Raw genomic sequence first — 12,662 nt, 5'->3', positions numbered from 1 at the left:
CTACAAGGTGCTCAATATTTATTTGCTCAATAAATGAATGACTAGCTAAATGGCCCTGCCTGTTTCTTAGAATCCCAGTGAAAATCAAGTAATCAGACCAGATACATCACAGTTCAATGTTTGATAACATTATCTCTTGTTAGAGACAGAAATATACTGCCCATCGTAAAAATCCAGTTGCCCTGCTTAGCTGATCAGGTGACAGATACCTGCCTAGACACAGATGACTGGATTGAATGTCTGCCTCGAGGTGGTTCACTACACTGTTTCTCCCTTGTCTTAGCCCTGTGGCAAGATATTCTATTTTTGCCTGTGTGACCTTTATTTTAGTTCTTTCAGATTTAGGATTTGGAGATACTAAGAAAAAGTGCATTTCTTGCAGTCAGTTTGAGGGGTTTCACGTAAACCAAAGTAAATAAATGAACTAAAAAAATATTCTTTTTTTTAGTTCATTTATTTATTTTGAGAGAGAGAGTGTGTGTGTGTGCAAGTGGGCGAGGGGTAGAGAAAGGGAGAGAGCCCAATGTGGGGTTGACCCCGCCAATCGTGAGATCATGACCTGAGCCAAAATCGAGGGTGCTCAACCGACTGAGCCACCCAGTGCCCCGAGAACAGATTATTCTTATTCAGAAATTAAATTCCTCCCGAGTCCTTTACCTGTTTTCCCTTAACCCGTCTGACTCAGGTTAAGTCTGTCCTTCTCAAAAAATAACTTGTTGAGAATATACTAGAGTTTTCATTCACTGCTTTTTTTTTTCTTTCTTTTTTTTTCTTTTTGAAGTATCATAGATCCTGGAGTCGGGAAAAGTCTTCCTTAGGACTGAGATTCTGTTTGCTAAAATTTCAGTTAAATTCCTTCCTTACAAATCTGCCAAAATGAAAAATAGCCTTGTCACTAGTTGTGGTGGTATAATTAATGATAAGAGCAAAAGTATTTCCAGGATCATGTTATTTTAAGTAGAGCTTTCTTAGACACTGAAAACATTTTTTGAACTTAAAGACAAATTCATTGCAGTTCAAGAAATAATAATGTGGTCAACCACCTCTCACCAATTTATCTCAAAATTGGTTCTTAAAGATTGTTTTTGACTATGTTCATAGGTTTTGAAGACCCTATATGTGTTGTACATACTTGTTTGTAATTATAGTCTCTCCTAAGGGACCTGTGTATAAGTGGACAACACACACACACACACACACACACATACCCCTTCTTTAAAAATGTATAAGGTGTTTCTTAATGGAATTATAATATAAATGTAACCAGTTCCAGTAATAATAAAAATCTAGTTCATTCTATTTGTCCATTCCATCTCACTCTCCCTGAAGTAGGAGGGAGATTGATGGATCTTAGAAACCAAAGTTAAAACTATGAGACAACTCTAAGGAGATCCCGGGGGGTGGGCCATTTGGAGGGTGGAGGGGAGAGGGTCACCTTGAGCAGGTGCAGACTGGGTGTCCCTGAGGAAGAATGAGCTGAGAAAGCATACAGTTACATTCCTTCCAGTTTTCCATACTTATTATTTTTAAAGTCAGTCTTCTCAGAATTTTGTCTCTTCTCTACCTTTTTAAAGAATCGATATTATAACATTTTAGTCTTGGTTAATCATTTCTTTGTTTCATTCTCCTTGTCATTCATTTTTGTCTTTATTATTATTCTTCCCCCTTGTTTCTTTGTTTTCTATTCTGGGATTCAGTTTATCAAACTGAATGCTTTATTTGTATGAATCATTTTTTCCTTCGATAAGTGAATTTAGAGTCATAAATCACTCTGTGACTAAGGCTTTAGTTGTTTCTGCAAACTCTTGATAGTATTTTCAGTTCTAAGCATTTAAAATTTCCCTTTTGATTTATTTACATAGTGGGTTTTTTAATATTGTGAACACGATGTTAAATTTGGACTTTTCCTAGCTCCGAGCTGACTGGGGCTTCAAAGATGAAAGCAACAGATGTCAGTTGTACCCAAAATATTACAATAATTCCTCAGGACTTTTTTTACATACTTATTTTTAATATTCCTCATGGAAACATCAAGCCAAGTTGAAACTGCATATATACATACACCCTACCACACAGGACACATGCTGCAGGATATTCACTGCATTGTTTAAATAATAAAATATTAGAAATCACTACCAAAATGGAGAAATAAGTTATGGGATATTCATGATGCAGTATTCTATATTAAATAAAATTAATCAAAAACCACATGTATCAATATGAACAAAGTTTAAAAATAGGACATTGAATGAAATGGCAAGTGTGAAAAGTGTATGCATTGTAAAATACAGGTAATGAAAAGTGAAAAGATAATACAAACAAAGAAGTGCGTAAAACAATATATGCCTTGATGCTACTGTATATTGTTTGTGGGCTGAAAGACCTAATGAAAATAATAACATACAACAACATAACATTTCAGGCTCTTTGGCACATGAGTACCTTTCATATAATTTTTATACTTATTTAGATTGAGGCAAATGTAATATATATTTAATTATTTTTTAAATGTAAGTCTGTCATTTTTTAAAATCGCAATCTTTTTTAAAAGCAATAAAACAGGGGCACCTGGGTGGCTCAGTCGGTTAAGCATCTGACCTTGGCTCAGGTCAGGATCTCACCGCTCACAAATTTGAGCCCCATGTCGGGCTCTGTGCTGACAGCTCAGAGTCTGAAGCCTGCATCCAATTCTGTGTTTCTGTCTCTCTCTGCCCCTCCCCTGCTTGTGCTCTGTTTCTCTCTCTCAAAAAAAAAAAATAAATAAATAAAATAAACATTTAAAAAAATTTTTTAAAAGAATCTCCTTATATTAAATGAATAAATAAATAAATAAATGCAATAAAATTGCTTTAAAATTCATTCTCAACCATATTTACTTCTGGGTTAATTTGAGCTAAATACATATAATAATATAAATATATATATAATAATACATATAAAGTGAAAACTCTAAATAGGGAGACTATTTGCCTATGTATATTTGCATATGTAGAGACCAAAATAAACCTTTCTTGGGCCACGGGGCTCTGGGCGCAATGCCTCTGCACCAGCCCTTGGGGAAGATAGTATAGTATGGTCAGAAAAAGCATGAAGTCAGAAGTCTAGCCAACCTGACTTAAACCACAATTTCCATTCAACTTCCACACTCAAAGGCCTGAGCCATCCAGGTGCCCCACCAAGATGAATCTTTTAATCTCCTTAAGCCTCAGTTTACTTATCTGTTAAGCAATGGTAAGATGTAAAAGGCATTAGAAGAACTAAAGACAGGGGCCCCCAGGTGACTCAGTCCTTGAGCATCTGACTCCTGATTTGGGCTCAGGTCATGATCTCAGGGTTCGTGAGCTAGAACCCCTCATTGGGCTCTACGCTGACAACATAGAGCCTGCTTGGGATTCTCTCTCTACCTCTGTCTGCCCCTCTCCAACACTCTCTGTCTTTCAAAATAAATAAATAAACTTTTTAAAAAAGAATTGAAGATAATTTAGCTGTGGCACAAAGCAAGAGGAAGACATTCTATCAATACCAACTGTTACTAACATGGTATATAATATCTATGTATTATGTAATTGAATTATTCTATAACTGCAATTATACTTCTTTGCATCAGAGATGATCTATGAAGGAAATAAAGAGATGTTCTTCCTAAGGAATTAATGGACATAAGAATAACAAAAAATTTGAAGAATGAATAGGCAAAATCGGGTAAGGTACAGGATTTACCTTTTTTTTATAGTGATTTAAAACAACCATTTTTGTTATGCTCCTATATTCTCTGAGTCAGAGATGCACAGGGAACCCAGGAGTGATAACTTGTGTCTGCTCCATATCTGGAGGTTCAGTTAGACAGACTCAAAGGCTAGGGGTGAGTGTTTGAATATGGCTTTGCTTTCCGGGTGATTCGGCAGAAAAAAAAAAATGTAGTTAGCTGCTCTCGTGCACTGGAGAGCCCAGGTCACATAAACGACCAGAACAAATGGCAGCAGCCAAGTGAAGATCAATAAAAAAATTAAGAGAAATCTCTGAAAGGACACTATAACCCGAATAACGAATAAGAGTTGACTTTTGTACAGGGCTTTAAGAACTTGGCTATTATATAAAGTGGTACGTTTATTTTTGATTTGGGAAGAACATTTACTACCTTAGGAACAATCACTTCACATATCAAGATACATAGTTTAATATATTCCATATAGAAAAATCAGGGTATAGGAAACCCGAGTGAGAGTGAGTACATACTCTACTTTTTTGGAAACAGCCTGTATATAAGAACAACTACGATATTCATCTGGTTTGTCGAGGCACAGTTTCTATTTCTGTGGCTAAATAACCTCTAATTTTCAAATAAATCTGCCTGCAGCTACACGGCTACGTTTTTCGCCATCAATGGATAGCTGACTCATTGTGGTTCGCAAGCCTCAATTCCATATAAAAAAGAAATGGAAAAATACGCTGAGTTGTAAGCAATTAAAATGCGATCAAAACCTAACTATATGGTTTGATTAAAAAGGAAAATCCGTAGTGATTCATGTTTTCCTTTCTGCTCTTCACACAACAAAAGAGGTTGTACAGAGAAGCAATGAAAACGGAGTCGCCTTTTGCCCCTGGGATGTCTGAGTAGAACCTTCACCAATGAAGTAATTAGTTCCAGATTTCTCATTTTTCCCTCTGTGTCATACCAAAATGGTTGCGGTCTTCCTTCAGAAACAATCCCGCTTCACTGAACCCTAGGCTTCTAAGAATCTTACTCTCTTTACTTGGTAAAAATGTTTGTAAGACTACATGGTAACACGGCCATTGTCCCTATTCAATTAGGATCTTGGATAGGATTGGAAACCGGCCTAATCATGAATTGCAGCAAATTCGCATAACCCCTGAGGTAAGTGACTGTCCTGAGGCGTGAAAGACTGTGTCCGTTAATCTCTTCCTGCAAGGAGGTAAGACAGGGAGAAAAGCCTCCCCAGACATAAATGTGCCAACACTGTCGCAAAACTCCAACAGTCACCCTCCTTTCTGGCCGTGATGAGACCCCAGAAGAAAACACACCTACCACTCTCATCTATGAACAAATGCTGCATCGTTTGCCCAGAGACTCTGAAACCACAACCTTGAGCAGCTCCACGTTGGCCAACACAACCACCTGGCTATGCTACACAGAGCACACCTTCAGAGGCTCAGGACCGGAGACAAACGAATGAGCGTCATCACAGCAAGTGGAACCGTTCACACAAATGAAGAACGTATACACCACTTCCAATCTGCTCATGATCTCTCTCATGCATGTCTTCGTGACGTGCAAACACAGGAACACCTAGTACACCCCGGACTGCAGTAAAGCAAACACTGGTGAGGTTCATAGTATTTATAGACACACGTGCCAGGTCTCAGTGTGGCTCAGGAGCTACAGGAACGGGAAGCGAAGCTCCACCAGGAGCTTGGGGTTGGGACAAGTCAGCAAAGTGACTAAAGGTGGGAGCACAGGTTGGCAACCGGGGACAGGAGAAGCACCAAGGAAGAGAACAGTTGCCACCGTTGAGACAGCCAGTAATCCCTCCCAGCCATCACAGGGGCGCGCAGGGAAAGAAAGGAGAGAGAGCCCTTACTGTAGCACGCGGGAGTGGCTGAGGTCCCTCAAATCTGAGTCTTCATAATGCGGAGTAATCATTCCCAGCCCGCTGTCGCTCAGCATGCGTTTCCGTAGGGCAGGGTTCCACCAGTCTGCCACTCTGGGGGGAAGAAGGGCACCAGGCATTTAGGCACTCAAACTCAGCCACAGGATTCGCTCTGCTCTTCCTCAAGAGGATTCTCCTCTCAACAGGAGATGGGAGAGGCCTCTTGATTGGGTATTTACTAGTTACTTCTTCACATCTACTATTTCATTTTCTCAACCGTCTTGAACTATTCTGTATGTTTCTGCCCTCTTTACAGACGAGAAAATTGCATTTCAAGAATAAGGAATTTTAAATGTGACGTCAAAGAAGAAAAAATAGAGCCTGATGTAGAAATGCAAATTAGGAAAGAACAAAGCCCACCCTGTTTCACGGCTTTCCTGTCCTAGTTCATTTCCGGAGGGGCAACACTGATTCAAGTTCTGGTGGATTTTCAGGCTCCTTTGTTTTTGGAGGTAAGGCTAACAGAGAGGCCCAGCCGAGGACTAAGCCATTTCTTTCGGCCGTTATCTGACATTGAGAGAATGACTGAGAAGGCCAAGACCAGGGTGGGCATGGCAGAATTGGTTCACTCTACCAGACTGAAGACTGTGGCCTAGATCAGGACGGGTGGATGAGAGGACACCTAGACTGTAGTGCCCACTGCTACTGCAGGAGGACCCAGCATCTCCTCACTTGCTTTCCCCACAGCTGACAGGCTGGATTTACAGTACAGGCACCGTGGAGATGGGCATCTCTAGCCCCTTGTGGGACACCCAGGGACGTGTATCTGATACCACTGGCTCTGGCTTCCTAACACGGCTGTACATCTGCCCTCTCCTGCCACTTCTGTCTTCTCTTGACTTGATACATCCCACTGGTATCAGCTGCCCCTGGCAGACTGGACGATACTCAGAAATAACAGCAATGGTCAAATGAATTAGTGCAGGGGAGTAACTTGTCTGCTTATTAAGCATCTTATATGTGTGTGTGTGTGTGTGTCTGTGTGTGTGTGTGTGTGTATACAACATGCAAATGCTATTTGAGTGCATGTGTGTGTGCTTTCCAGGGAAATTCTTATTTTAACTATTTGGCCTCCATGTACCAGCACGTTGTTGAAGTTCATTCTTTGCAAGGGCAGAGATTTTTCAAATTTTTATTTCTGCTCTGTTGTTTCCTACGTGCTTCTACTAGTACTGGCACATAAAGAGCTCTATAAATAAATGTTTTGGAATTGCTGAAGTACGCTAGAAATATTAACAATATCTTGGTGGTTCCATGCATGCACGTTAGCAATAAAACCTGTGACCGAATCTCAATTTTGCCATTTATTTCCTGTGCAATACGGGCAAAGTTACAAAAACCCTCTAAGCCTCAATTTTGTTATCTAAGGGTTTAGGATAATAATAGTACCAGATCTGCAGGGCATTGTGGCATGACGGTGATGATGACGATTATTTCAATAACATCATATTTAATGAGTGTCTACCAAGTTTCAAGAACCATCCTCAATACTTCACATGTATCAACTTATTTAATTTTCAAACAATTCTATGAGCAGGTTTTATTTCCATTTTACAGATCGGGAAATAAGCACAGAGTCCTTCTGATGATTAGGTCACTATAAAGTGGTGGTAGGGATTTAAGAAAGGCATTGACGACAGCATGTGGCTCATAGTAAGTGCCTCATGTATCATAGCTATTGTTATACAATCGATAGGCCTCAGGCTGCCTGGATATAGCCCAAAAAAGGGGGAGGAGGAAGAGGCGGAGGAGAAAAATACTAGTATTTCATAGTTTGGTAAAAAGTGTACGTGTGGTGAATAAAGAAGGCTCAAACGTGGTGCAAATGGTGGTGGGCAAGGGTAGTTCTACCGAGCTATGCATAATACAGACCAGCCATGGAACACTCTAATGAAACCCAACAAGAAAACCTCTATTTTAAAATAGTTTGAGGTCATTAGACATGTCAAGCGCAAAGCCAAGTCAGACACGGATGCCACCCTGTGGCCAGCCTCCCCTCACCATCACATCGCCAAAGAAGCAGCACACTCACCCTGAGGCTTGCTCCACCACCAGGTCAGGCATTCCGGGAGGTGTCCCTGCCTGCTGTGACAATACCATATCGGGGTCCAGAATAAAAATCTCATCTTGGGAAATCTCCATCACAAAGTGCAAATGTTCCTTAGGCAAGAAAAAAGAAGTCTGTCAGATGATGGACAGGACACTCAAACCTGTCATCTGATAAGTAACAGAACAAAGCATTCTTGGTCTTGAGGATATAATGGAAGTCTATGACATATCAAACGACCACACTGTGTTTTCAGAGGTCCAATCAGCGGACATCCGTCCCTGAAGCAACACTGTAGCAAGAGGCTGGTGAGGGGAAGAGCTGAATCCCTCTTGGTTTGGGGTTCCTACTTGACCAGGATCCTGTCAGGTACCACCAAGGATGGTCTTGCCTCTTCTTCCCAAATATCATCAAAGAAGCAACACCCCACATGCAGCTTGGTCCAGCATGAGTTGTGCAATAAGCTGAACCTGGATAACCCAGGACCTGGCCAAAGCCAAGTGGCATGATTAACAACTGATTGTATCACTGGATTCCATACCATATTTTCTTCTTCTTCTATTTTTTCAGGAGAATTTGGACAGTGGGAACACTTATTATCATTGGGCACAAGCATTTTTTTGTCTCATTATGGAACTCTGGGAATTGATGAGCTCCAAGTAGGTAGCATGAACATACACTTGAGGTGTCAAGCTTGCTAACTAAAATAAATTTAAAATGCCATAAAATTGGGCTAGGAAGTAGTAAAAGTAGCTGTGTGAGAGAAAATTTGGAGTGCAGGCTGGTGATAGTATCTACAAGCCTAGTTATTTACTGTACTCATTCGCAAGGTCAAGCAACATCATCTTGAGTCCACAAATCACAAAACGTGTGAAGACAAATAAAAAGCTCATAGCTCAGTCCATGAGTACCATTCCAGGATGTGTAAATGTTTTAGTGTTTACATTATAAAAAATTCTAAGATTAGCCACCAATGAAGTATATTTATGTGGGAGTTCTTCGCTTTCACAGATAGGCTCAAGAAAGCTTACCTGAGATCTGTCTATTCGGTAAAAGCGATCAGCAGAAGTTGCTAGAAAAAAAAAATGTACACAGCATTCAGAGTCCTGTGACCTGGCATCAGATGTACAACCTTCTCTGCCATTATGCCACTCAAAAGCTTTATATTCCAACCACGCCGGACCACCAGCCAGTTCCTAAATCTATTTAGAAAAACTTAGGATTTCCATGTCTCTGCTACTGCTATGCCCTTCCCCCGTTCTGTCTCCTCCCCTCTTCCCCCACCGCTAATCTTACTTGTCTCTTAAGGACCAACTTATGTGCTGCCTCCTCTGTGAAACATTCCTCAATCCCATCCTCCCTACCCCAGACAGAATTCTTTGTTCCTGCCTTTATGCATATTTACATTGTGTTTATACTTCTTACAGAAACTATCTATCTTCACAAATAACTATGAGATACCTGCCTCTTTAAAGGTCTGTGTTTCATTGACTTTTTTATGTCTCCAGACATTAGCACAAGACCTTAAACAGAGCTGAGACTTGGTACGTATTTATTAAGTAAATGAAGTTAGGGGGGAAAAATGTTCAGTAGCCAGACTTTCCAAGGAAGCGGTTCTCATTTTGAAAAAAATCTTGAAGATGCTGAGCCAGGGACCACATCTGGTATTAAAGGATTCATTTCACTTCAAGACCGAGTCCCCTAAGCCATGTCTAAAGAAAGCCAAAACAGTAAAAATAATTATTTAACCATTCCTAAAAGGGACTGGGCTGCATCTGGGGTTTGAGGGAAAAACTTGCAAACTTTGGGTTTCTAGAAACTATTCTGATTATTCTTAATACTCCGAAGAATTATGTTCCTCCTCACCGAAATCTATCTAACAGATTCTATATATTATAAATAGATTTTCTACAAAGTACATAGTACTCAAGGGAATAACTCAAAATGCAAATAACCATTCAAAAATCATAAATATTTAATGAGTAGCTTCTCTCCAAAGGAAATGAGCTAAGAAACAAGATAATCATGGTTGCTGCCCCTTAAAAGCAACATGGGAGTAAAATCTGAGAAAGACTTGCTTTACTTTGTTCTTTGTAACCATGGATGCGATCACTTTTTAAAGGATTTTTATCTATGGAATTTAACTAATATCTGGGTTAACACTACCACCCACACTTATAATTTCATCTAAGAATGTATATGGAATAGACTGGATATAGAACAATTCACAGACATTTTCAAAAATTTTCTCAAATATAAGTTGTCTGTAGATTCAGGAAAAACAAATGATTGTGCTTCTCATCACAAGGGAATAAAGCTGGAGGAGAAGTAGTAGAAATTATCTTCAGAGGCAGCTGACAAGCTATTAATGAAAACCTATGTCATGCTTCACACGGGTTAGATCACTCACACACCCTGTCACACTCTTGTCCACATTTATATCCTCTCTGATGCATATACAGATCAACTAAAGAAATGTCTACAGTGAAAAACACATGTCCACGCAGACAAGAGAGATACTGAGTAGTAGATACGCTGTAAGCAGGAGGTGTACTGTTATACGGGTAACTGGATAGAAAAGCAGGGTTAAGCAGCATCTAGGGAGTAAGTGATGCTTGCGATGTAAAATGGACCCATTAACTGATCGGAAAATAACGAAAATATTATGCATTCAATAGGTCATGCTCAGAGGCACAGATCTGAATGGAACAGAGAACTTCTACATTTTTGTAAAAATGTATACATCTTACTGAAATGATGGCTAATGAAAATATATGGAAGTTCCACCATAAGCAAACAACAGAGAGGAATTAGTACCTATGTACTGGATCCATCTACTGGTCTGAATTTAAGATAAGCATTCAACATCTTTTTGGAAAAAGGCAGGGGGGGAGGTGCACTGAGAGGGAAATTTGGTGCTGTGAAGTTCAGCCCAAGCTCACCAATTTGCTTTGAGAAAAATGACTTCAGGAAAGTGTGTGGCAACACATCGTTTGGGATGCAAATGCCAACCCTGTAGGGCCACGTGAAGGGTTTCTGAATAATCCCTTGGAAAACTAGGGCCCATCCACTCCATCTATCAACGCATTGTCCTGCTGCTTCCACCATCCCACCAGTGCATGAAATATAGAAACACTCACCATCTAGAAAGCACCACCGCGGGGAAAGTCTCTGGGCTGAGAGCGCCCTGGGAAAGGAGGTTTCGTGGTCCTGGAAAGAGACACATACATCCTCCTGACTCCATATGAATAACCTGAGGGATTTAACCACTGTATCATATCAACTACTTGTAGGAGTGAGCATCCTCTCCTAAACCAAATACTGGTGAGAGACCAAATCATATTTTTACTAGAAAGAGAGGCTCTGCTTTGAAATAAATTACTTCAATAGAACCTTTAAAACAACTCTCACATTAAACACCCAGGAAGGGGCGCCTGGGTGGCTCAGTCGGTTAAGCATCCGACTTCAGCTCAGGTCATGATCTCACGGTTCGTGGGTTCGAGCCCCGCGTCAGGCTCTGTGCTAGCAGCTCGGAGCCTGGAGCCTGCTTTGGATTCTGTGTGTGTGTCTCTCTCTGCTTCTCCCCCATTCGTGTTCTGTCTCTGTCTCTCTCTCAAAAATAAACATCAAAACCATTTTAAAAACCACGCAAGAAGTTTTCAACTGTTCTGTTAAGCATCCGTAAGTGATATAACTGGGGACATTTACCTCCTTTAGGGAATTTCCTTCCCTTTGTGAAACTGAGGAACTAGCGGCAGCTGGCTGCCATTTACACTTGGGTTACGCGTGTAAAAAAATGGGAAAGAATTGAGCCTCATCTCCTGGTGAGAATGGACTTATAGCATCTAAGAAACATAAGAGGCCATCCATATGCAGTATTGAATCTCCTTGTAACTAGAGTAGCATCTATAACACAGGACAATTTGTCTGCACGAAAGCAAAGAAAATCAATGCATATGTTGAGGCCATTATTACCTCAGCCTTATCCCACTGAACCTGCAGAGTAGTGGACAAGGAGGAAAAAAGTTTTACCAGGCTGGCTGATGACAATATCATCTGTCCAACACTGACTTAGCCAACGACATACTCATCCACCTTGGCATTCTCTAGCTTTCTCGCTTTCTCAGATGCCTGGTCCTCCCTCCCTCTCATGTGTGATCTCAAGGCCATCTGAGAACCATATTCTTCCCTCTAGGCTTAGACAAAAAGATTTTTTTCCTGTTCAAAGCTAACCACTTCATCTACTCTCCAGATTACCTTCTTCTTTCCTTTCGAACTTAGTTCTGTATTCTTAATGAAACCCTCTCCGCTACCCAGAAATTCACTAACTTTTCTGCTTTCAGTGGTTCCCCCTCTCCAAAACAAATTCCTTTAAATGATCCTGTTATAGCTTTTGAAAATTAATCTTTCCTTCCTTGCCCTGCCAAACTCCTGACTCAGGCTTTTAGTAACTCCTGCCTCCAGCTATCTCTTAACCATTTTGGCCCAATCTCTAGAAGGCTAGCTTCTGATGAGACATTCTTTGAAAGCTGCCCTTCCAAGAGATCACCAGGGCTAGCATCCTTCCTGATTTAATACTACTGTCAGTTCCCAAGCTTGTGAATATCTCTGAAGCTTTTATTTCTTACAAGGAATTAAGGCCACATCACAGAGGAACAGACTAGGGAACTGGCAGATTGAAAGCAGAAGGGATTATCTCTCTATGATTCCAAACTTTCAAACACTAAAAATCTCCCCTAAGAGAGACTCTTGTCAATGATAATTTAAAAGTAAAAAGCACATTCTAGTTTACAATACATGATTTGGAGCATTCTATCCCTGGCTCATCATGAAATTGAAATCACTGACAGAAATAGGACAAATGAGGAGGGAGGCTAGATCTCTGTGGAGAAGGCATTGGGAGTTTGACCCACATTAGGATTTGAGATGCTCCAATATAGGGAGCA

General features: G+C 40.5%; 1 protein-coding gene across 7 annotated transcripts in view; it reads right to left on the bottom strand.

Moving 5' to 3' along the window:
- The window catches only part of DGKI (diacylglycerol kinase iota), a 435,956-nt gene that overhangs the window by 69,295 nt on the left and 353,999 nt on the right, over nt 1–12,662 (bottom strand). For all 7 annotated transcript variants that reach the window (XM_053218037.1, XM_053218038.1, XM_053218039.1 and 4 more), the window contains 4 exons: nt 10,857–10,926; nt 8,748–8,788; nt 7,702–7,829; nt 5,601–5,723 (listed from right to left, as the gene is read on the bottom strand). In XM_053218037.1, the coding sequence (XP_053074012.1) occupies nt 5,601–5,723; nt 7,702–7,829; nt 8,748–8,788; nt 10,857–10,926 (362 nt within the window). The remainder of the gene's footprint in view (nt 1–5,600; nt 5,724–7,701; nt 7,830–8,747; nt 8,789–10,856; nt 10,927–12,662) is intronic.

This window comes from Acinonyx jubatus, chromosome A2, assembly GCF_027475565.1.
Source record: "Acinonyx jubatus isolate Ajub_Pintada_27869175 chromosome A2, VMU_Ajub_asm_v1.0, whole genome shotgun sequence".
NCBI classification, from domain to species: Eukaryota; Metazoa; Chordata; class Mammalia; order Carnivora; family Felidae; genus Acinonyx; species Acinonyx jubatus.
The sequence above is the reverse complement of the archived record's forward strand: the minus strand, read 5'-3'. Positions and strand labels throughout refer to the sequence as shown.